At 32.8% G+C, this 27,536-nt stretch overlaps 1 protein-coding gene across 14 annotated transcripts in view; it reads right to left on the bottom strand.

The window, feature by feature from the left end:
- LOC150095389 (uncharacterized) overlaps positions 1 to 27,536 on the bottom strand; it is a 613,991-nt gene that overhangs the window by 67,167 nt on the left and 519,288 nt on the right. For 13 of the 14 annotated variants that reach the window (XM_090410424.1, XM_090410425.1, XM_090410414.1 and 10 more), the window contains one exon: positions 26,489 to 27,282. In XM_090410424.1, coding sequence (XP_090266550.1) covers positions 26,489 to 27,282 — 794 coding nt within the window. Of the gene's footprint in view, positions 1 to 24,361; positions 25,379 to 26,488; positions 27,283 to 27,536 lie in introns of those variants that run through there. The other variant, XM_090410423.1, reaches the window with a different exon arrangement.

The raw sequence follows: 27,536 nt of genomic DNA, 5'->3' as shown, positions 1-27,536 counted from the left end.
CTACTTGTATATCGATATAACATACAAATAGCATTATATTTACAAGTAGCTTTGCATTATATCGATATAATGCAAAGCACAGATCCTGCTGGCTGTATTCATTAAACTTTACAATTCTATGCATTAAGGGAAGGGCCACTATCCAGCTGGTTTTGAACATTATTAAGGTCTCATCAGTGGGAGACTGACCTAGAAGAGATACCGAGGTTGAAGTAAGGCAGACATATCTTCCATATCCAAGTAGAGGAAAAGATTAGTGACTGCTGCTAGGATAAAAAAAAAGAAAAGAAAGTCAGCTAATATTGCAAGTGAGATCAGCTCAGACTACATTCTCACCTTTTATATATAAATATAAAGGTGATATTGTATGGTAAATAAGTTTATTCCCTTTGTCTGCCTTTCTCTTTTGCCATAAAAGTTAGCTATGTTGTTGACTTCATGTAGGTAACAAAACATACCATTTTAATTACTAAAATATGAGGCCAAAAGCCTTCAGTCTGGTGTAATTAAGATTAAAATGATTAGGTTTCACTGGCCTGAAAGCTGTTTCAATTATGACCAAGATTCTTCAATTATGCTAAATTGAAGCCATTCAGCTCTATATTTTGGTAAAATACCTACTGAGAGTTCACTTTGATATAAGTGCTATGGTATTGAGTTTCTTTTTTCAACTTTGTTTCTGCCTGGTCTCTGATGAACACTAGTTCAAAACAGCTGTCAGGTTAATGAAATCTAATTTAAACACTAATAAGATGAACATATTAGCTCCTTGCCAGATTGCTTAAGCATTGCATACCAAGGCAACTCCCATGCCAAAGGTTATATTTGCATAAGCTCTCTCTAGTAAATATGAAATTAAGTTTCTTTTCTCTATTTGGCTAGATGGATCCATAATATACTCCATTTTAACATACTATTGTAATTTCAGTTTCTATTTGATGGTTATGATAGCAATACTGTCATAGCACAGCAAATTTAACAAGACAAACAGCTTAAAATAAGATCAATATAATGAAAGTAACAATCATCATCCACAGCTAGTCCTGAAGTTGTTAACTAGTAATTCTTCCCCCCCCCCTCCATAGACAAGAGAAGTCATTCAATCTACAGTACATTAGTACTATGATTGGACAGAAAGTTGAGAGCAAAGAAAGTACTTGTACTGTTTAAGAGATATAAGGGAAGTCATTTCAAAAGACAGATGAAAGAAATGAAAAGCAAAATTTGAGTTTGCAGTAGAAAAGTAAACAAGTGATGACCAAATGCTAAGATTTAAAAGCAGGGAAATTACTAATGCAAATAGTGATCAGTAACCATGGAAGTATCTAGAAAATCTCCCAAAACTTAGAAAACTTTGCAATATTTATTTTCTTACTACAAGATATACATAACATGGTCTCCTAGTCATGACTGCCAATTCTTTAAACCAGATATAATCCATAATGTTCTGGAGTACATGCTTCTGCATTTATCAGCAAAACTAAAGTAAGAGACATTATATAAATAAGGATGCTGATAGGCAGCAAGTTTTTTTTTTTTTTTTAATGTGAATTCCACCAACCAAAGACTGAATATCATCAGTACTATTGGTGGACTAAGGGTTAGATATCTGGTTACCCTGTTCTAGACACCAAACAAATTGTTTAAAAAATCACTTCAGGTCTCAAAATAAGCAGAACTATAGTCTAATAATGGGTAATGTGATAGTTCAGTTGCACTGGTGAGTAGAGATGCTATATTAAGGATTTAGGAATGTCAGTAAGTAGGGAGTCTAAATGCAGAAGCCTTATAAAACAATGGGTAATGTGTTCCACAAAAGCATTTCAAAATAACAATTAACTTGTGTTCTTATCCATTTAGAGGAACACAAATCATGTCCACCATCTGCATCATAGTCATTCCAGGGTGGCACAACATGTCATAGATACAGATTACCAGATCCAATGGGAGAAAAACTTTCCCCTTTATACAGAAGTAGATTTAAATCAGAGAGACTATTTCTGGAATCTACCAGAGCACTACATTCTTGGAAAAAATCTAGCTACACACATTTCAAAATTATGGTATCTTAGATTTTTAGTAACTTTCAGCAAGAGGTCATCACTACACCCATAGAAGGTGCCAATTAGGACACCAGAGACCACCTTTTACACTCACTGTGTCTGCCTTCCTGCTGGTGTGCCTGCATACAAGTGCTTAGTATATTTCTGTGTCCATGAAGATACCTTGGTGATTAAGGCAAAAAATGTCTTAATAATCTGTCTAAATAACTTAAGTTAATATCTATAGATGTGTGGTTTCTACTAAACATTAACATAAGGAAATATAGCAAGCAGATGTGGTCAGAGGAGGGTACAGTGTGTTTATTTTGGCCTGCTAAATAAACATAAGGCAGGGCTTAACAAATACGCCCAACCATAGCAAGTAGATTTTGCCAGGTAGCGAGTAGCTGCAAATAGAAAATACAGAATATTTTTTATTTAATAAAAATCTTTCTAAACAACATCTTGAAGAAAACAGAGTATGCATCAACAAAAGGGCCATTCTGGCGATGAAAAGTAATGTAATTCAAGACAAATCAACTATCTCAAGGGATTTCCTATTTTTCATCTTCCTTAATGCTTCCTCTGTCAGACTTCTTTATTATCTCTCTCATCACATTTCATTACTATTATCTTTAACACATCTCATATATGCTACCACATTATTCAAAAAAAATGTGTATTACTATATATAATTCATTCCATTTACAGCAATATCTCGCATAGTCCAGCTTCGATCAGTCTGGTTTTAAATCCTAAAAAATTAGTACACAAAATGATTTTTTTTTTATACATAAATGTTCGGTTTTTTCCCTTTATACAGCCAAGTCAATTTTTGTGTGGTTTTAAAGTTATGCGATACGATATTTAAATTTTTTCGGGGATTCTCCATTGTATATCTATGTACCTAGACTCAGCTATGTAAACGCAGCATTATGTTCAACGTCTTAATGTGTAAGCTATGTATAGTACGAGTAAGCAGTGGACGTTTGCGAACTTTAATTTTGAATTAACTTCTATGTCTATCAGTTTTCGATGTGCAAATCTACAGTAAAGTTGATTTGTGATAATTAAATTTTAACCCCATTTAAAAAAACTACATAATGAGTGCAAAAAGAAAACGTGAAAGTGATTGTCACCAAGAAACGTAAATGGCTCACTTTAGAACAAAAGCTCGATTTAATCAAACTTCATGAAGAAGGTGTATCCTTTGCTAAAATAGGCCGTGAAAAAGGAATGGACGAGTCATCAGTTCAAAAACTTATTAAAAAAAAAAAAAGATCAATACAAATCGCAAGGTACGGCTTCTTATTTATCAAAAATAGTGACTAAAACCAGAAGCACTCGAATGGTAAATATGGAGCAGCTATTATCCATATGGATCGAAGACTTAACTCAAAAGTGAGTTCCGCTTTGTCAAATGCAAATTCAGCCAAAGCATCAAGTCTTTACGACATGAAGACTATTGATGATATAGAAAACGAAGGTGAGGGAACTAGTGAAAATTTTATGGCAAGTCATAGGTGTTTTTTTTCATTTTAAGCAACAAACTGGTATTTTTAAGATATCCGAAGGAATTGAGTGAAATCATACAAAAAAGGTGGCTACAAAGATAAACAAATATTTAACATTGATGAAACAGGATTATTCTGGAAAAAGTTGCCGTCATGCACTGGATATAAAATTTCAAAAGACCGTCTCACACTGTTATTAGGTGGAAATGCAGCAGGGGATTTCAAATTAAAACAGATGCTTGTGTACTGTGCAGAAAATCCTAGAACTCTTAAAAATGTATCAAAAAATAATCTTCCAGTGTTGTGGCATTCAAATAAGAAAGCATGGGTCACAAGAGTTTTATATGAAGATTGGTTCACCAACTATTTTTGCCCTACAACAGAATGCTATTGCAGAGAAAAAGGATTAGATTTTAAGATTTTATTGATCTTAAATAATGCCCCGTCATCCGACTGGTCTTTGTGATTTAAATGAAAATGTACAAATAACTTTTCTTCCAACAAATATGACGTCGGTGATCCAATCAATGGATCACAGTGTCATTATGACATTTAAGGCCTATTATTTGCGCTGCACTTTTTCGCAAGCCACAAAAGCTACAACAGGAGAAAATGCGCCTACTTTAACAGAATTTTGAAAGAGCTACATCAGAAACTTTATCGAAAATATAGGCGAAGCATGGCATGAATTAACAGCAAGCAATGAGAACAGTATGGAAACATACCACATTGCGCAAATGATTTCATTGATTTTGAAACTCATTTTGCTGAAGTCACTAATAACATAGTGGAAATTGGACAGCAACTTGGTTTCAAAGAGTTAGATTCCATCAACGTAATTGAGTGCATTGAATCGAACACTAATGAACTGGATAATAATGAAACACTTATTAACATGGATGAACAACTTAGACAACGACGACTGTGTTGAAGTGCCTGCATGAGAATTAACAGCTGAACAACTATCAAAAATTATTGGAATGTTTGAAACCCTGTCAGATCATATTATGGAAGTTGATCCCAATATTCAATGTAGCCTTACAATTTGCCAAACAATAAACAATGCAATTCGTTGCTACAAAGAAATGTATGAAGAGAAAAAACCAAAGAAGAAAAATGTGCAGACATCGATATTGCAATTTTTAGAGAATAAAAAATGAATTTCGAAAAACATGTATTTTTTTGTTTAATTATTTTTCATAAAGACATTTGAATTTATTAATCTCATTTTATTTATTAAAAAACAGTGAGAATTTTTTTTTGGAACCAATTGTCATTTTTGGTATGTATTTAGTTCCTTGATTAGTCCAAGATATTGGTGGAACCAATTACAGCAAGGTATTGCTGCATACTGAACAACCTCAAGGTAGTATTGAGGATTTAATGTGTTAATGCTATTATTCTGGATATGGTGGGATGATATATGTTGACAGAAGAGAAACCAGGAACATTCCTTATATAATCCTTTAATCTGAATGGTAAATCATATAAAGTGTTCAGTCATCTCTGCATTTTGTCATTATTTTGAAATCCTCCATTTGTGTTCTAGATTTCTCATTTAACATTTGCTGGGATCCATTATTAATGTGAAGAATAGCTGTTCAGAAGACATCAGAAGATTAGGAATGGCTAAAACAGCAGACAGAGACTTGTCTAAAATCTGGAAGGTGGATCTATCTTCATGAGAACAACGTTAGACATTTTGGATGCAGTGGTTTTTCCAACAACAACTTATGTGAGAGTTAGAACCTAAAGAAATCAGAATAAGAAAAGAATAGCTTTTGAGATGTGGTGTTACAGAATGCTGTTGAGGATATCATATACTGAAAGGCATACAAATGAGTGGGTGTTAGAAAAGATCAGTAGAACTTTAAGGCTCCTTAAGGATATTGACAGAAGAAAGTTAAAATATTTTGGACACACTGAAAAGATGACTTCTCAGAACAGTAATCCCAGAAGGTAAAGTTCCCATAAAAAGAGGAAGGGGGTAGACCACCAATGAAATGGATGGTGTGTGTGTGTGTGTGTGTGTGTGTAGAGCGACTGATCTTCAGAGAGTTGAAGAGCTGCCAGAAAAGCATACACAGGACTGTATGGTGAGACCCGGTGTGGCACATCACTGAGCATTGGAGTGTCCATATGGCATCTGTGGATGCCCAATCAACATATATGTTATGTTTATTATTAAATTTACTTAAGAGCATAAGTATTTTTCCATCTTCTTAGCAAGAAATATGTTTTTACAATTTTTCTTCCTTTCATCTCCTGGTCTAACAAATAAAAAATTCATTCAAATGATGGAAATCATTTGAATGAATACTAGTTTTTATCTACATTTAATATGTAACCTATAACTATTTTTGTATTCAAATTTAGTTAATAGTTAACAAATATATTTTTTTGTTTGGAAAAATTACACAACCAAAATTGTAATACTATATTGCTGATAGGCCAATATAATATTCTTATTTTATCTCTAATTAAAGATGTAATTAAAGTTATAATTATAAAATTATAATTAAAGATGATAAAGCCAGCATGATAATCATTAAAAATATGAAGAGAATGAGACCCTTTAACAAAAAAAAACCTTATAACTATTAATTCTCTCAACTGTTGCAGCACTTCTCAAAAACCAATCACCATAAACCAAGATTTAGCATAATCAACATAATAGTTTCAAAGCATACACATTCTTTTTTCCTCTCTTGGTATGGTAGTTCATCTTTTTGTATAGACCATTCTTACCATGTCACCTTCTTCAAAGAAAAACCATAGCATGTTTTGAACACTTATGATTTTGGTAATTTTTATTACAAGTTTTTATTTTATGTATATTTAATATGTAACTTTAATATCACAGAAGAGTTTATTATTCTATAACATACTGCATATTTTTCAGCTAAATATATTAAATAGAGATGGAAAAGCAGTATTTGTTTATGCACAGCAAACCTGATTAGAATTGCAATGACATCCTTGCCGGCCCATGGTTTCATTGGGAAGTAAAAGATATACAAAAGAATCAGTATTAATGTTAAATTTTAATACTTAATTAAATTTGTAATTAAATAAAAAATATACAAATTGAGTGATGCTTTATTAGTGCAAAGCATCCTCCCCACACACACGGTCACTATACCGTCACCATAAGAAACAGCAGCAATCACCGTACCATTGATAAAATGCTAAATGTAACTTGTGTGGGAAATTCCAAAATTTTAAAACCAAATGTTAGGATAATACTAAACTAGTATTTAAAGAACTTGCATCTGCTCTGAAGTAAATTCCACATCATGCTGCTTTTAATACATTAACAACACTGTAATAATCTTTTTGTGTAGACCTATGTAGATTTACATCGAAACATTTCTGAAAATGCAAAATTAATTGGACACTTTTAATATGGCTATGACCGATTCCATTTGATAGGATACCACATGGAACTATTATGCAAACTGCAACAAATGTAGATGGATATGAAACTGGTCATATTGATAAAAGGGTGGCTTACTGACAGATACCAAATAGTAATATATGAAGGAACAGAATCCAGGAGAAGGCAGGTGACTAGTTGTGTGCCACAATGCGATGCTTGGACCAATGCTGTTTCATTTGTATATTAAATATAAGAAATAATTTGAAAAGAGATATTCAGTTGTTTGCTGATGATGCAAAGAGGGTAGAATAACAGTTAATCAAGGTGATGTAGAAAGTTTGCAGGATGATTTGAATAAGCTGACAGTATGGCAACACATAATGGATGTCGATTTAATGTGGAAAAGTAAATTTATGCATTTTGGGATACAAAGATTACAAGCTGTGTAACTGAGAGAACTCTACTTCATGAAAGTGATGAAGCTAGGGATGGAGGGGGGGGGGGATGATAGCAGATAGAGAGTTGAAGGTTTAGAGGGCGCATCGCTAAAGAAGCCAGGAAGTTATTCTTTTTTATAAAGCCTTGATACAACCATATCTGGATTACTGTGCTCAGGTCTGATTACCTAGGTTTCTTGGGGATGAGAAAGTGATAGAGAGGACACAAAGGAAAGTAACCAATATGTAAGGGTGAGGACTAGAATTTTTGCTTGGAGTGGTGATTTGCCCAAGTCAGTTGCAAGTGCTTTGTCTGTTAATGGTTTCAAGGAGAGATATGATAGATATTGTGTTGATAGCAATAATAATATAAAACTTATTTTCCACTAGATAACTAACCATGACCAGCTATCCATGATTCTATCTACATGCATCTCATTATTTGTGAAAAAAATGGATATCTTTTAAAGAACAGAGAAGTTAAATTAATTAGCAAATCAAAGGCATGATTAACAAGTTACTCCAAATTCAGGTTGCAATATGTTTTTAAAATTATTAATTAATAAATATGCTTTAAAACCTTATTGAAGGAGGTTAAAGTAGTTTATTATGCAGAACAAATTGTTCAGGAAGTTTTGAGAAATTCCTTTTTAAACATATTCTCAATGTTAATTTAATATACCTCAAGTTCAAGGAAGGAAGGAAAAATGAAAGAAAAAGTAGGTACACAGAGCATAGACAATTTTCAAATAACACACGTCTTTCAAGGCAGTGGTGTTATATCACAAAAGAAAATTTTTTCCCAATTTGAAAAGGGGGTGTATATTCTGGGTGTGTACAAAACATCTGGAAAATTTAAGAAATAATTTTTTGAGCAGTTCATTTGAAATAAATGATCAAAATGTTACAAATATCAAAACATTCACAGAGTAACTAAATCAGATAAGGCAAGTTGGCATTTAAGCAAGCACTAACTACTCAACATATGAAGAGAGATTAATGTAAATTTCCTGGGTGGATTTTGCAGCAAGGCATCAATGTGCATTTTTAACAGCTAAAGGTGAGCTAAGATTATGAAGTACACATTCACACTACCTGAAATTTGAATGGGAATTAAAGGTAGTACATGGGCTCTCCACAGCACAGATAGTTTAGTTCTACTCAGTAGATTACGTGAGGGCAAGAAGCAAAGTACAGTTATTTATTGTAGTTTCCTCTTAGATAACTTTTTAAGTGACATTTTAATCCTTAAACAGTGTTTATATTTTGTTTACACCCTGTTTTTCAAACTGTCTATATGCAGTCAAGTTAAAAACTGATAAAGACTGAACCACATCTGCCTCTTTCAAATTTACATAGAATTTACATCTCAAAAACAAAGAATTGATCTGATGTATAAATAGAACCCCCCCCCCCCAGTTTTATATTATTAATCTATTATTATACAGATTTAAGTTATTTTTAATAATGTTGCTTTACAACAGCACACTCACTGAAATGCCCAATGAACATCACTGACTTTGAATTGATCTTAATGGATAACAGTAGAATATATATAAAAAAAAACTTTTGCTGAATAAGCATGCATTTTCATGATATACAAAACAATTTTAATTTCCTGATACCAGCAACTTTCTGGACAAAAAATCTTACCCCACATAAAAAATAAAAGAAAATAAAGATAGAAAAATAAAATCACAGGGTGCTTAAGGGTCAAAGCTGTATAACTGAGAGGAGACCTCCACATAGCCTTTAAAGGAATGCGGAGAACCGACCAGGGCTTCTGACCTAATGTCCAATCCTCACCTTCTCGTGGTGCACCCTGTTGGGTATCTACTTTGATGCTGAACGAACGAGGATAGGCTGGCAATTTGGGATTTAGCCGACCAAATTGTATTCTTATTGGTTAAACCAAAATAAAAAATGATGGTACAACATGACAAAATTTCATGCCGGCTGGGGCATCGCCCGGTTAAACAAGACCCCCCCGTTGTGTTCGCCATGGAACTAGGGCAAACAGCAAAAAGTCAGCCACTGGAACAAATCTGAAAGCACATGCACCCCAACTCAACATCACCAGAGTTAAAGATCTGTACTATCAACACAAGAAGCCTCAATGGCAAAGAAATGGAGCTAGCTGAAGAATTAGATAAGTACCAGATCGACATAATAGGTGTGACTGAAACAAAAAAGACAAAAACTGGTGAGATCTTTCTGAGCAATAAATACAAAATGTTATATTCAGGCAATGACAATCAAGGAAAAGAAGGAGTAGCCATAGTATTCAACACAAAACACGAGGCTAATCTTCTTGAATGGCAGCCAGTCTCAAGCAATGTGGGCAAATATGAGAATGGGGAACTGGACAATGAGACCTATATGTTCCTATGGTCCCACAGAAGGTTCTACTAAGGTAGAAGTGGAGGAAATTTTTGACGCTCTAGAAAAAGCAACTGACACAATGAAAAAGGAAAAGTTGGTCCTTGTTGGGGATCTAAATAGCAGAGTAGGAAATGATGGTGAGACATACAAAAATATTTTGGGAAAATTTGGAGAAAAGAGCAAAGCTAATAATAATGGCAAATATCTGTTGGATTTCTGCTCAGGACATGGACTGGTTATTACTAACACCATGTTCCAACATAAAAATGTGCACAAATTCACATGGAGAGAAGAGGCTAGGAATAAGAAAAGTCTCATTGACTATGTTATTGTTGATAGTGATGTTTTCTCCCTGGTGCAGGGCACCAGAGTGTACAGAGGATTTGAAATTGGAAGCGATCACTATTTAGTCTTGAGCAGGATAAAATTGAATTTCATATTGAAAAGAATAACATGTAAGAAAGTTTTAAAGCGAATAAAAGTTGAGCAGCTCTCAGATGTGAACTGTAGACTAAAATACAGAAAGATTATTGAAAAGAAAATGAAAGAGTTTGAGAACAGGAATCAAACCTTGGAGATTCAGTGGCAAACTCTGAAGAAAACATTGATTGATTCTGCCAAAGAGGCATGTGGTGAGGTTGTGTGCAAGGATAAAAAAAATCAGTACTCCCTGGTGGACGCAGGAAGTTAAAGAGGCAGTGCAGGAAAAGAAGAAAGCATATCAAAAGTTCCTGGCAAATAAGTCAGCTTTTACTCTTACAGAATACAGAGACAAATGTAAGAAAGCTAAACAGTGTGTAAAACTAGCTAAACAAAAGTCATGGGAGGACTTTGGCAAGAATATAGAAAATAAATATCAAGAAGGTGGCAAAATATTCTGGAGGTTGTTGAAGAAACTTAGGAATGGAGGAAAGAGTGCTGTAAAAGAAGTTAGAGATGATAAAGGTGAAATGAAAACAGGAGAAAAAGATATCCTTGAAGTATGGAGTAATTACTTTGAAAAACTGCTAAATGAAACAAGCAGTGATGACAGCACAATGATAAAAAAACACTGACCAGGCATGCAGTCAGGAATACATATCCATACTTGAAGTAGAAGCCATCAAAGGCTTGAAATGTGGAAAGGCAGCAGGAGTATGATATTCGACCAGAAATGCTGAAGTATGGTGGTATAAAAGTCTTACAGTGGCTGCACCGCATAGTTCAGAAAGCCTGGACAGAGGGACGAATTCCCGATGATTGGAGTATTGCTCTTATAGTACCCATATATAAAAAGGGAAATAAAACTGAATGTGAGAATTACAGAGGTATTTCCCTACTGAGTGTTCCTGACAAGATCTATGCAAGTATACTTGAGAAACGGTTGAGAAGAATTGTGGAAGAAAAGCTTGGTGAAAAACAAGCTGGATTCAGGACAAATAGAGGCTGTCAGGATCAGATCTTCACTCTACGGCAAATAGTCGAGAAAGCATGGGAATATAACAAAGATCTGTATTTAAGTTTTGTCGATTTGGAAATGGCATATGACAAGGTGCCAAGAGAGAAGCTATTCAATACGCTGCAGTTATATGGTGTCAATGGGGCATTATATCAAGCAATATTTAGTCTTTATTTGAGTTGTAAGTCAGCAGTTAGAATTGAAGGAAGCACAGGAAGATGGTTTAATGTTAAATCTGGTGTGAGACAAGGATGAAAATAATCCCCCCTGTTATTCATTATCTATATGGATCACATTATGAAGGAAAGTGGTAACCTGATATCAAAATTGGAGATGTTAATGTCAGCACTTTGTTGTATGCAGATGATGTTATACTTCTAAATAAATCCGCTACAAGTCTGCAAGATTCTCTGACTAAACTGAATAGCTGTTGTAATAGATATGGTATGAAGGTCAGCAATAAAAAGACAAAGACAATGAAAATAGGCAGAATCACTGAAAATGTCAACTGTGTTGTGAATGGAGAACCTGTGGAACAAGTAAAACGTTTCAGCTACTTAGGCACAATTTTTAGTGAAGATGGTAAATTAAATATAGAAATAGACAACAGAATCAGCAAAGCTGGTATCGTGGGAAGTCAATTGAATAAATTCATATGGAATAAGAGAAAAATTAGTCGGAACACTAAATTAGCTGTATACAAGACAGTGTTCAAACCAGTTTTAACTTATGGATCTGAGAGCTGGGTCAGAAGTAAAACACTTGACCAAAGACTAGAGACCGCAGATATGAGAGTCCTGAGAAAAATTAGAGGCGTGAACAGATGGCATCAATGGCAATATCATATTAAAAATGAGGATATTAGGAAAGAACTTGACATTGTCAGCATCCAAGAATGCATTAGCAGAGCTAATCTCAGGTGGTATGGTCACTTAAATAGAATGGGAGAGGAAAGATTAGCAAAACAAGTGTTCTCTGCCAGGTTGGCAGGAAAACGACCCAGAGGAAGACCAAGATATAGGTGGATTGATACGGTACAAAGTGCCTTAGATGATAGAAATATAAAATCTGATAATGTTGGAGTCTTGACAAGTAACAGACTGATTTGGAGGAAAATTGTAGACAGGAAGTTAGTAATGATGTAATTTTTTCATGTAGTACTATCATATCCTGTACACCCCTTGTGGGCACATGGCAGGAATTTGATGATGATGATGAAATAACATCACTGCAAAAACCAAACATGTTTTAGAAATATACAGTAATTCACCATTTAATGAAATTCAAAACAACCCTTGTATGTCAACACTTTCTGGTAAAGCACCATGTAAATTTTACTTTTCAATTAACAGAACTGTGAACTGCCTTCCTGATGTAGTCCAATAAATAGATCACCGTAGTGATGACAATAACAGCTATGTAAAAATAGTCCCTTTACAAGCATGCATACAATACACACACCTTAAAGCAGTTATTCTCTTCTGAAATTGCAAATGGAAAAAAAAATAAAATTCCGAATCACTATTGAAATATTTAGATTTGTGTTCATGTGAGCAAGTTGACATACTTCACAACAAAACAAATATTCCATGTAATTTTTGCATAGTAGTAATTCATTTGTATAAACACCAGACACCTTAAGTTGCTAATATCTCATTTTATCCATACTATTCACAGCATACCTGACATTCATCTCTCTCAAACCTACCTAAAATAACAATTAACTGCTGCCCAACAAGTTTACATTTGAATTGCTAACCCACCAAAAACCTCTCTTCCTGCAGAACAGCCTTCCCCCATTAAGTATTCCCTGAAGACCGAGACCTCCAGCTCTTCATAATGAATATCAATGAATTACTTTTGCATCCACTCAATGGCACTATTTTTCTATAGTTTTTGCAGCCTTTGTGTATGGCGTGAAAAAAAATATACATTAAGAACTTTCTTCCATGACTGGTAGTATAAAATTGATGTCTTCTAAAATCTTGCAAAAAGTGGAGTAAAATAGAATTTGTTCCTTCTAGAAATGATTAACATAATTAAAAGATGGGACAACAAAGACACCCAAGAAGCAGCCAAGCAAACTGATGGAGTATTGAAAAGCTTTAGGCATTTTTTATGCTATGCATTTGTGAATTCTCCCATCCAGGAAAGTGTAAAAATATTCATAATTTAGAATTATGAATCTTTTTACAATTCTTTCTCTACATTAGTATTTTATTAGTTTTGGTTTTGTAATTATAACTAATTGGTACTTGAGAAGTGACCAATATTAATATTTATGTTGAAGTGAAATGTAAAGTATGCGAGATTTACTATACTTACTAGATATCTGATAGTTGTAATAATTTCAGTGTTTTACATTTCTTAAGTTTTATGATATCTGTCATTCATCATAAAGACATTCTCTTTTCACCAATAATGAGAACGTGTCAGTCATTACTAGTTTCTTGATTGCCACTTAGTTGAACAAGTGTGTACGTTCAGTGAGGAGACTGATGGATGACTGACAGTTTACAGAGCATTTAGTACCTGGAAAACAGAAGTTTGAGAATGCAGACCAGAGAATTTTGTTTTAGGAAGTTAAGAAAACATGACAGCTGGAATATATTAAAGAAGATTCTGAAAAGGAATTGTAACAAGGTGATTAGTAAATAAAAGGAGATATTAAATGTATATTCTATTTCAACGTTCGAATAAACGCAAAATGGGAACTTTCTTCTGTTTCAAGGATGCTGGTGATATTATTTTATCAGAACAAATGATGGAATTAGTGAAATCTGAACTGTAAAGTGGCTTTAATGGAGAGGCTCTACTTTAATACAGTGTTTATAAGGTAGTAAAGGAACCCCCCCCCCCCCATACACACACACACCAGCAATGAATTTGTGTGGCTTGTAATAAAAGTGCCTGAGGTAAGAATATTTATACTTCAATGAAGATGAGGAATACACAGTATACTAAATAAGGAAGCAGTACATAGTCCAATGCAAGTTAAGAAGTTTTATATTTTGAATAAAGGACTTATAAAGAACCAACTCTAATGAACATTTGTTTGTAGGAATTTCTTGTGAAAACAAAATGTTCAGTCTAGAAGACTGATTAAACAAATGTTAAACAACCCAGTAACAATGATTTTTTACCCTTTAAAGATAAAGATCTCAAAGTATAATTTCTATTAAGATGGCCTTGGATACAAATTATAATTATAGTTTTATAGTTATTAATTTCATTTTATTTACAATGTACATAGTTTTTAGTTTCATTAAATATATATATTTATCATTGTGTCTTGAGTCAATAATTTCTTGGATTCTAAAAATAATGAAGTCATTGCAACAATTGAATTGAGCTCTTATATTTACTTAACACTCAGTATATAAAAAAATAGTACCTTTACAGAGAGATAACATAATTAGCTTAGATGACAGGATTTTTTTTTAACATAACTGGAACAGATAAAGTGATTATTGATCGAAGTATGGTCTCTACAACTGTTGAAGTTTGTGCTGAAACATTACAAACTCTACAGCTAAAGCTTTTTATTTAAGAGCTGTTGTGTACACTGTTGTGGGAGTGAGGCAGGGCCATGTTCGTCAGCATGGAAGGTACCCTGGAAGCTTTTGTAGGGTACCCTCCTACAAGGATGCTAATGGACCTCTGTGAAGTATGGACAAGTCAGCAGAAGATTCATATCCCAACAGTGAAAGTGGAGTAGATCTCAATAAACAACCTAGCTCCAGGTGTCAGTATCTAGTTAAAGCCCCTATCTACGGTTACAAGAAAAATTAAAGGATTCAATCCTCTTACAAAGGGAAGTAACTTGGGCAGTACTGACACAACTTGAAGTCTCACAATGATGGCAAGGCTTGTGATTAGAAAACTGCAGATGGCAATACAGTTTATTGTGTACATCTGTAATACTGCAGAGCAGAAAGCACATGGAGAAATTATGGCTCTATTCTCTCCAGACTTACCATGGCAAGCAAATCTACACAAATGGGACAAGGGTGCAAAGAATCCCTGGGCTCAAAAAGGTGTGTCCACTAAAACTAGGAACTTCGAATGTCAAAACCCCCGTATGAAGCAGGTAAGCTAAGAAATGCCATCCAAAAAATGAAAAGACTTGGAATTGGGATTAGGTGGCTGGGATAAGGCAAAACTCAAGTTGACGATGTACCACTCTGGAAGTATTGACAATAATCATCAAAATGGAGTTGTAATAATATTAAACAAAGATGCCAATAAATATTGTTGACCTTCATCCACTACTCAGAATGATGCTATTAAAACTGAAAAGTCAACCATTACATATCAATCTTATACAGATCTATGCCTCTACTGCTGACAAGAATGATACCAAGATAAAAAAATTTATAATCAATTAAAAGAACTAATGAAAAATACAATGAAATATATTAACATAGTCATGGTAGATTTTAATGCTAAAGTTGGGAAAGGTAGAAGTGGAGATATAGTTGGCAAACATGGATTGGGAACAAGAAAAGAGACAGGAGATCATCTTATTCATTTCTACCAAAAAGAGAAACTAATAATCACATGTGGTTTAAGCTACTACCCCACCAAAAGGCTATATACTTGGCAATCACCACAGGATAATAATTCAAACCTAGTCAGAAACCAAATTGATTACCTGCTAATTAATCAACAATTTCGAAGTTCCATAAAGAGCACAAAAAACTATTCTAGTGCAGATATTGCTTCTGATCATAATCTACTGGTGACAGAGTTAAAATTTAGACTGAAAGCTGTACTTAAGAAACATCAACAAAACAGAGATAAAAAAATCCAGAGATAAGAAAAAAACTGAATTGAGAGATAGCAAAAACAACAACAAAAAAAAATGGATGAAATATGTAGAACTCATTTTTGATAACAGACAAAACTCAGAAAATACTTATGAACAGATGGAAGGTCCATGCATTCTAAGATCAGAGGTAGAATATGCACTGAACTCAGATAAAAATGGTAAAGCCTTAGGCCCTGATAGAATATCAGCAGAAATAGTAAAGTTACTACAAGGCAACAACATTACTATACTGATAAAGTTATTTAACAACATCTACAATACAGGCATAATCCCTCAAGACTGGTTACAGTTGACCATCATGCTACCTAAAAAAGCAAATGCCAAAACTTGTAATGACTATAGAATGATCAGTCTAATAAGTCATCTTCAAAATGTTTCTGAAAATAATTCAAAAAATAATATACAGAAAATTTGAGGACATGACCCAATTCGGCTTTATAAACGACTTGGGAATGAGAGATTCTTTTCTGTTCTCATATCTAACTTCAAAAATATGGTGACCAAAACAAGGAAGCATTCATTTTCTTCATAGACTTCAAGAAAGCATTTGACAGTTGTCCAACACACTAAAATGATTGAATTATTAAAAATAATTAAATTAGATGATAAAGACATCAGGATCATCAAAAACATATTGGAACCAAAAGGCATCTGTTCAAGTTGATGACATTATTACAGACTCCATTAACATCAAAAGAGGAGTAAGGCATAGATGAGTGCTGTCACCTCTCCTTTTCAACATATGTTCAGAAGCCATATTTCAAAAAATCTTAAAAGGAAGAGAGGAAGGGATTAATGCAAATGGTGAAATCATCAATAACATCTGATATGTTGATGACACAGCTCTCCTGGCTGACAACATTCAGGACCTTCAAAATCTTTTTTCAAACTAGTGAACGAAAAGTGAAAAAATGGGATTAAGAATAAATATCACCAAAACTAAATTCATGGTCATAAACAAGAAACCAGTTCTTAATTCATCACTTTCTTTAAATGGTAAACAAACAGAAAGAGTGAAAAAATTTAAATATATCAAAGGCTGGTTAAATGAAGGATGCAACCCAGAAATGGAAATAAAAGTTAGAATTGAAATGGCAAGAAAAAATTTTCTCCTAATGAAATAAACACTGTGTAACCACAATTTAAATTTAGAGCTTTGAGTATGCATGGTTAAATGCTATGTATGCATTTTATAATTAAATTGCACACTGGCAAATTAAATATTGTTAAAATTAATTATTAAATTTTAAAAATAAAAATTAAACAGACACAGAATAAGCATAGCTTGCAGAGAGCCAGATGAATAAATTTATATGTAATAGGAGGAAAATTACTCTGATGGATGTTCTGGCATCTGATACAGCCAAACTCCATGTGATTTAGTGTAAATACTGTGATTTTTTCATTTCATGCCACAGATTTCTATCTTCTGTCGCAGATTATACACTTTAAATCAGACACCAAGGAGTTTGAACATAATGTTCCAGCACAAACTTCCACAGCTATAGAGACTGCATTTCTGAAATAATGACACATAGCTGTAGTGACAGCTATGGTATGGTAATTATTCTACAGAAATTAGGTGTGCATCAACATAATGCACATGCCCTACTACAAGGTAACATGGTTTGACAAGATGGTGGTGAATAAATTAAACTGACCAATGCAAGAATCATGATCTGAATCTGACAGTGCACTTTTGTAAAAAAAAGATTTATGTTAATTGAGGGCAATAACAATATATCAAACTTCACTACAGGAAGGGGAATTTGTCAGAAAACAAAATTTATTGGAAAAGCTACTTCAGAAAATATCAATAATCACAACTGAAGATAATTCCAATGTACTAAGGACTGTGAAATAAAGCACTCTTCTTCCTTCTCCTCCTTTCAGGATATTAAAGTTTACTATAGCTTGTTCCAGCCTCACACCATCTTTTCAAGGTTCTCCATGCCCCTCCTGGCTCATTTTAGTATTCTTCTCAGTAGGCTGTTCAGTGACAGTTTACATGTTGAACCCATTTTCTTCTATAATTATATCCCGTTCTTAATGTTGATTCCTGATGTAGTTCTTATATTTATCTAGTTGAGCATACCCTTTTAGTGCTTACCCCCTCTTCTCATTGTCCATGTTTCAGTTAAATATAACGGGTTTAGCTAAAACAGTGAATAGTCGATCTTATTTTTTTTATACTAAATTTGGTATAAAGATATCATTAATCATGCCTAGAATATTGGTGAATTTATTAATTTTGTTTGATATCTGTTTCAATGTGGTTTACATTAAACTAAGATAATTAAAATTATTAATTTGTTCAACTGTTTGTTACTCAGAACACTGATGCTTCTTATTGGTTGCTTTCCTTTAAATGCCATAAGTTTTTATTTTTTCAGAATACATTTTCATTCCATATTTGGCAGTAATCTTGTTAAGGTTGTACAGAGCTAACTGTTAGATCCTGACTGGAGGATTTTCTAAGAAGTTGTTCATTCAGAATCTAACATGAAAATTCTAATTTAAAATAATACCTGCACACCAGCAGAAAATAATAAGGCCTTGTTTGTTGTATAAGAGAATGCATATTAATATGTGAATTGTATTAGAAATATTTGTAGTCAAAAGCAGAAAACTAAACTAGAGAATTGTGTACAAATTAATGATTCCATATAAAAGAAATATTAGGTTAAATATGTGTCCTATCAAGCTATCTCAAATAACTTAAGTCAACAAACAGGTAATGAGTAACAGTGCAAAGGTCGCTTCTGAAATGCACGTATCGGTCATAACGCCGGAGGCTACGGCATACGCGGAAAATAATGTAAGCGCGCTTTCCTCGAAGACAGCACCTAACAGCAATAGGGAGAGTAGGGATCATCTTAAGGGCATTAAAACTAAGGGTCGTGCGAAAAAAAGGATACAACAAAAAGAGGGTGCTAGAACATGGGATATAAGGCAATGCACGCCATATTGCAGGGGCTTTTTGTTCTGGATTTCATCTCTAGGATTCTTGACCGGTGGTCGGAGAAAGGACGAGCCAGGGTTCTATGATGTCGGACAGCAGGCCGTTTTCCTGATTATGCTGAACAAGATTCCACACAGAGCCGTACGCGAATCATCAGCCTATGCAGAAATCGTGCCAGCCACTGTTTAGAATTTGTAACCACAAAATTCATGGAAAATATGCAAGGAAACCTGACCTTGTAGAAGTGTAGTCTCTTTAACCTGCACTCTTTCCTCCATTCCTAAGGTTCTTCAACAACCTCCAGAATATTTTGCCACCTTCTTGATATTTATTTTCTATATTCTTGCCAAAGTCCTCCCATGATGTCCCATCGGAAAGGAGCAGAGATAGCCCTCAGTCGCGGAAGAAAATAGTTTGAGTCCGGCAGCAGTAGAAAGGACGACGTAGCCAAAACCAGGTGCTGAGATTGCCAATCAAAGGATGACCAGAACAACACGTGGTAGTTAATAGACCTTCGGAAAGAACTGGGTAATGTAGAGATCTTTGTTATATGTTACGGAAGTCATAGAAGATTGAAAGTTATGTTTGATTAAGTAATGTGGACAATCCTTTAGAGAACTTGGATAAGATTTCGTATTTGAGACAGAAAAATTCTGTTAGACAAAGAATTGTCAGGAATGAATCTAATTGTATGTGACTGAAGTAATAAGTGTATTTTGTTTAGTAGATAACATTAACTGAGATAGCAACAAGTTATATAGTATGTACTCTATGAATGGCATGCATGAGAGAATCTTAATTTAGTGTAATATTGTCATTGCTTTCTATTGTTCTGTGTGATTAACAATTTGATCTGTCTAGGTGAACTTGATTAATTTAGAATTGTGAGAATTATCTTAGCATAAGATTTAACTTAGCAAGAGATTTAGAAGTTTTAGTAATTTGATTCAATTTAGTTGTAATTGTCATTTAGTTCCAATAAACATGTTTTATTGCAAATGCCTGAGTCATGCCTGAATTCGAGATATCAAATTACCACTTATAAAATTAGAACCATAACGGGAGAAATTTTAGATATATATGTTTAAGTAATAGATCATTGGTCACGACTGCAAAGTACCGACATCAATTTAAGTGTGTGTTAGAGTGTATGCCAGTGAATCTAGGAATATTTCTCTGAACTTGAATAAAATTCCTGTTATAGGATACTGGCTGGTGCAGTATAAATATAAATTTGCCAGTATCTGAAAAGGAAATATCCCTAGGCAGAATCTAGTTACAAGAAAAGATAATAGAGGTTAATGAAGTATATAAAATAAGAAATTAGAGAGAAACAACAATATAACAAATAACAATAAATATAACATAACTGTGGTTCATCTTCTAGATTAGTAATCAAGATTTGATCAATTGCATATAATAATGAATTTAGTATTTTGGTTCTAACTGAATCCCTCTGTTATTTAGACATTGTCATTCTTTTAATATCTCATTAATGCACATATTAAAAAGGACTGTTCATAGGAAATTAATAATAATAATGTAAACTTAATCATGTAGTGCTGTCATAGTAACCTGAACACCCCTTGGGGGTACATATCAGGATACTGATGAAAAAACAACAACAAAAAAAAAGTTACATCCCTGCCCTATTCTAATTTTATCCATTCTATTTTACAGAATGAATGAAAAGGTTTTATTAATTGCGGAGATAAATTCAATTTTAAATATTTCAAACAGTTTGTTTCTTTTTACTAGATCAAAGGCTTTTTCATAATCAGTGAATATGAGCATTTAGGTTGAATTCTTTGGTTTTTTTTTTTTTTTTGATTAACTGTTTTAAAGTGAAGACAATCAAATACATGATTTACCATTTCTATATCATAGTGTTCTTCTACAAGGCTTCTTTTCTATAGTTTTTATTTTTGCAATACTGCTGAATACATTTTACATCCAGAATACACACATTCCTCTATATTTCCCTTTTAGCTATGTCATTTTACAATATAAAATTTATAATTTTGTTTACTTTCAACTTTATCAGAATATAGCCATTTTCTGTAAATTTCAATTTTCTGTCCCCCCCTTTCTACCTGTTCACTGCAGTTTGATATTCCTTTTTGTGTCATCCCCCCCCATTGTCGGCTTATCTTTATTACACTGCATATATTCAATTTTTTCAGAATTTTCATCTACCCCCCCCCCCTAGTAAACTTTTTCTTTGCACAGTTCTTCCTGTAACAATTCTGTTTTAAAGTGATTTTTTTTTCTCCTTTTTCATCTCAACAATTTTGGAGGTATTGATATATTACACCTGGAAGGATTTAAAGAAAAAAAGTTTTTAAAAATGAGATTTGATGGCTTATAGACTACATAAATCTGTTGGTGTTTCTTGAAGTACACAGGGAAACAATCGAGTTGTAATGTAACCTTGACAAATGCTGAAGTCCTTTTTACGAAAGTAAAAAGCTTTTATATATATGAAATTTTATAACTTTTATTCGTTTTTTAAATGGAAAACATTTTTGCATGTTTTCCATGAAGCCTCCCCTCCCCATAGTATCTAAACCTAAACGAAGATGGCATCAGTCTTCTGTAATTTATCTTACATAACCAGATCGTAATGATCTATTGGGGAGAGGGGGGTATCATTCAACTAGTTTCTTTACAACTATGGTGGACTTCATTAGCATTCCTCTTTGTTCCCAAATTACGTTTTCCCTTAGTATGACAAGTCAAGCCTGTTTTGTATATACTCTTTTTTTCACAGCATGCAAATTTCACTGCCAAATGTCCAATGTACACATGCCACATGTGAAGACTATCTTATATACATCTGGCTTCTTGAGGCAAATAAGATTATTTGTTAATATAATCAGGGAGATTTTTCATAGATGTAAAAAGAAACTGTAAAGTCATACTATTTTAATATACTAATTATTTTATCTGATATCTATGATGTAGTTAAAGAGACTACACTTCTACAAGGTCAGGTTTCCTTGCATATTTTCCCATGACTTTTTTTTTTTTTGTGGTTACAAATTCTGATTGTAACTATCCTTTATAAGTACTCCTTTTAGATGAATGATCCATTTCTTGTTCCTTTTTGTCATTAAATATAGTGGATGCTCAGCCTTTAAAAGATTTACAATCCTAAAAAACTATTTAGGAAGCTAATGAAACAAATATTTCTTTGGACCTCAAAAACTAGACAAAGCAAATATAACCATAACGTAGCACATCAATTTTACCTCTCTTGGCAAATGCATATGGAACCTTTTGAAAAGAATGACAATGAAAAATACCACACTAAGATAAAAATATACTGTAGCTACGTTATGTCAATGTCTTGTCTGGCTCCAGACCAAAGAAACAATTTCAATACCTTCCTGAATAGTTTAACCCTAAAATTCATTTTACAGCAGAAACTGAAGAAAACAGAATGCTTACTTTCCTGGATGTGTTTGTCTCAGTCACCAAACCGAAATATTTTGGTTTTCTCAGTATAAGGAAAAATTCATCAACAATATTTACCTTCTAATTTTTTACTTTTACCCCAAAATGAGAGAGAGCATAAAAGTTCTTTAAAGCTGATGCCATATATAGTGGGAAAAAAAAAACAAGAAATGGATGGTATAAGAAAAGTGCTTATGAAGAATGGCTAGATGACCTGATGTAGTCACTTTACCATACATCAAAAACATTCAGATAAAATAGCTAGTTAAAATAGGTTATAGGACTGCATAAATTATTGTTCATTAAAACCTCAACATTGCTGTTGCCTTCAAAACTATGAAAAAATCTTCACAATGCTTAGATCATTCCAGAAGCCAGGTGTGTATAAGATATTCTACATGGGGCATATGTTAGACTACTGGGATTTGGGGGGGAATATGCATGGAAATTAGTGACATTGAAGAAAAAAAAAAGCACACCAATCAGGTTTAGCTTATTATACTACTACAGAAAAACAATTTGGGAACAAAGAAGAATGCTGTACACTTAATTTAAAGTAGAACTCAAAGAATGGATTAATATAAAACAGTGAGCTGTGATGTCATACACAAAACAGTGCAAAGGAATAACTGCAGAGGTCAACTTTCCATATCCTTGAGGCAGACATTGAATCATTTTTTTTTTGTTGTTTATGTTTAAAATCTGTTTTAAATTAATCCATTGTTTGAAATGTACTCTGTATTAAACTGCCTATTGCCATTAATAATGACCTATAATTTTCAGGTTGAAATATATGGCCTTTGAATAGATATTCACTTCCTTCTTTGCATTATGTTAATTTTTATGAAACCTTATGGCACAGGATTGAATTTAAGTCATATCAGCAATTTTAAAGATGTTTCTGAAATGATGCTGTCCAATACAGTACAATAAAAATCAAGGCCTGATCCTAAACCAATCATAGTCAGCCTGCAACACATATACCTTGGTTATGACAAATGTCAATTTCATTAACGCAAGTTTATACATTAAATTTCATTCTGTTACTACGTTTCAAATTGAAAAGCAACTATTCGCGATTAAGTATGCCATAGTGCATAGGACACTAGATGAATGAGTAAATTTTTGTTTCTATAGTTAGTATGGATATGCTGGAATCATAACTAAATAAAAATGATTCAATGTCTAATTCAAGGATATGGAAAACAGATATCCGAAGCAAGTTCATGGTTAAAAAAAAAAGCAGTGGCTCAGAGAGAGATTCATTTCTAGTAGCTCATTTTCTAGCTAGGACAATCACACTGTTATGCATACTTGAAACAATTTTGTATTGCTCTCTAATGATTTCTATAAGTATCAATCTTGCCATGCTGATTCTTGTTAAAATTACTAGTGAAATACGGACATTTTAAAATTCAGGTCTTCTTTAATTAAAGATTTATATCATGGCTTATTCTTAAAGACAATGATAAAAAACAGACTGTAAGTGCTTATGAACGTAAGTAGCTAAGTGAATATTACTAAATTTATTTAGTTTGGTAATAGAAGTTTATTTTATTAGACTTCATGTTTACAATTTTAATTTTTAATTTTTTTGTCAGAGAATAAGTAGTTAAATTTATACAGATTTTTGTTGATGACTAACTGAAAGCTCTCAGGAATTTATTTTATATCATTTAAAAAATTTTAGACTAAGTCTGAGTAACAAATTGTAAAAACACAAAAAAATGTAATTTTGTTTTACCTTTTTTTTTTTTAAAGTAAAATAAAAGTCAGCAACAGATGTTTTGAATTAATGCTAAATCTAGAATTTAATAAGAAATTTACCTGCAGAGTGTAAAATTTATAATCCAGTAATGATTCAATTCTTCCCCACCATAACAGATGCTGAAATTCTAATTATTCACTGCAACATAAACCTTATTATTACACAATAAAATGCTTTATTTGCACAGCAAAATACATAGTTTTACAATGCTAATGATACGTAAAATGTCCATACAGATGAGGACAGTATGAAGCTCCCAAAATATGGTTGTTGGTGCCCGACCTTCAAAATAAACTTGTATTTTTAAGCCATCATATCTTCTTATTCATTATGAACAGAAAGAAGACTGTTTTTCTAACATCAGGCATATTTAATTAAGAACATAAAATTGTTAGTTTTACAAGTTTGTAAAATTCACTTTGTTCAATTTGGAAACTAATTTGTTTAACACAGGCATATAAATTTCAAAACCATTAGTAATTTAATTTGCAAAATGATTTGATAATTTTCAATTATACAAGATAGTGTGCATGTATAAAACACTAAATATTATCCCAATTTAAGGATGAATCTCAAGGATATTTCATAATCTACTCCTTAACTTGCATATTTTACAAGCCAAAAGTAGGACTAACCTGATGTGTTTTTACACTAAGAACACATTCCAGTAAAATTAGCATAACATACCAACTTACACAGTTAAGTTTTCGAAAGAGAATTCAATTATTTTATTTTCATTTATAGAATGAAATATAAAAGTTTAGTATAATTCTTTTCTTCAGAGTAAAAAAACATATAAAATCAATTTAAAATGAAATCAATTCAGCTTTTTTTTTTTTTTTGAATTAAAAAAAACAAACAAAAGAAATATTAAAAAGTCTGGAGTTACACTCTGTAGCTTCTATGAAGATAATGAGGTTTCTTCACTTGGCTTGGTGGTAACAAGTGGCAATGATTTTTCACAGGAGTAATCAGTGCAGATTGTTGATTGAGGAAATAACAGTCATTAGGTCTGCACTCAAAGCTCTCCTGCGACTTTTCCTCTTAGGATGAAACAATGTAAAGCAGCAAGTTACTTTATTCATCTCTCTCTTTCCCTCTTTGCAGGTATCACTGTGGATGACTATGTTCCATTCATCCTGTCTTGATATTCAATTTTGCAGTCATTACTGAAGAGGAGGAAATAGACTTCAATCAGTAATAATTTCTTTCTTATATATACACTTGCTGCAGATAAGTTAGTCCAAGGCATGCATGTCCATTCCTTTCTGCATTTTATGAGTCTTGTTTCAGTACAAGATGTCATAATGTTTCAGTAACTGGAACAATGTCAGCAAGCTAATATCCCAACTAACGCAGTAACTACTTTTATGACCATGCTTGTTAGTCCCAAAATACATATATATACATGCATGCATCTAAAAGCAACTGGCTTGAAAGAAATTCTTATTTTATGTAAATATGAAGATTGAAAATGAAGAGTTAACTTAAAAAAATAAAGACACGAAGGGTGAACATTAACAGCTTAACTTGCATTGTTAATGTTACAAATTCAGCTGAGTACCATAGATTTTATAAATTATTTTCATCAATATTATCTAGTGCTTTTATTCATGTCTTCACTACTTTAAGTTAATTTTTCAAGTTAATTAAACCAATACTTTTTAAACTCTCAGGAAAACAAAGACCAATTTTCAAAGCATGCTGATACCGTTTATTTCATCTACAAGTATTTCAAAGTTTTTAAACAAAGTTAAAGATTTTAAAGCCCTCAGCAAAATTACTTTGATGAACTACAACTAGTTTGAGTGAAAACAATGTAAGTTTGAAATGCAAAATAACAAATTAATATTCAAAATTGTTATTTAGAAAATATGTAACTGAGATAAAAGTAACTCATTAATTAAAGTACTTGATACTTTAGATGTTAGTTATTATTACAAAAACATAAGCATGGAGTAAATTAAAGGGGCAAAAAATATGCACTTTCTATTCATATTCTATTCATTCAATATCAAAATATTAACATAAGCAAAAAAAAAAATTTTTTTTTTTTTTTAAAGGTAAAAATTCAAATCAAATTTAATATTGCTTTAATAGCACTAATATCACTTAAGGTAAATATTTCTGGAAACAGATAGAAATAATGCAATGCTAATTTTAAACATTTCATTAAAAATCCTATTTTAAAGTTGTAAAAATGTTAAGTAGCAATAATGTTGAAATAATAAATAGTATTATTTGAAGAAGATTAAAAATGGAATAAAAACACTACTTACAATGAATCGATTAATCTTGGGCTTTGGCTTTTCTATGGGCTTCAATGTTTCTTCTTTAATTGCTTCAAATTTGGCCCGCAAATTTTTGGCAGTATCAGCTTGAGGCAAATAATCATCGTCATCTTCATTTTTTTTATTCTCGCTTATTATATCAATATCCCAGTTTTCAAACTTTGCTCTTAAGCTTTTAGCTTTATCTGCTTCAACAATGATATCATCTTCTGTTTTATAACTTCCACGAATTATCTCAGGATCTCTTTCTGGTTCTGGCGATGGCTCATGATCATCTTTGGTATATTCACGTGGAGGTGTAATACGCTTTAAAGGTTTAGGACCACTTGGAACAACTTGTGTTTCAGTTGCATTTTCAAGAGCCTTAAATTTATCCAGCATTCGACGAGCGGTATCAGTAACAGGAATATCATCCTGAATCTCACCGGAGCGGATAACATTAGGATCTCTAGCAATTTCCACTTCTTGTAATTCTTCTTTTTGTTGTGGTTCCCTAGGAGGAGTAATCTGGAACCTTTTACGCTCTTTTGGTTGGTCTTGATAATTTTCAAAGAACTTAAACCGCTCTGTTAAGTCTGTTGTATCAACTTCAATTTCATCTTTGGCAGTTGGTTCACTACACTTAATGACATCATCAACTAAAAGTTGGTTGTTATGGGAAAAACCATGAACTTTTCTTTCTGTTGAAGGAGATTTGACAGGAGAAACTGGAGAAGTCAAAGATTGTGTTTTAACACTGGCATCCATCTGCTTAAAGAGTTTCTTGGCTTCAAATGCAGTTCCTGTTTTATAAAAAAAAAAATTAACCACTATTAAATTTAGATGCAAATAAATGATTCAGTTCTATTTAGCATTTTTATTTATAATGTGAAAGTACAATACCCTAAACATAAGTCAACTCCATTTCTGACTCAGTTTCTAGAGGTAGGTAAATTTGTTTCACTAATTAATGGGCTGGCTAACTGTTTTTCATGAACACTTATCTAAGCATTCAGGGGAAATATTTTATCATTATTACGTCGCACCTCCAAGGACT

Source organism: Typopeltis vanoorti, chromosome 20 (assembly GCF_054136105.1).
Source record: "Typopeltis vanoorti isolate ZY-2024b chromosome 20, IOZ_Tvanoo_1.0, whole genome shotgun sequence".
Lineage (NCBI taxonomy): Eukaryota > Metazoa > Arthropoda > Arachnida > Uropygi > Thelyphonidae > Typopeltis > Typopeltis vanoorti.
The sequence above is the reverse complement of the archived record's forward strand: the minus strand, read 5'-3'. Positions and strand labels throughout refer to the sequence as shown.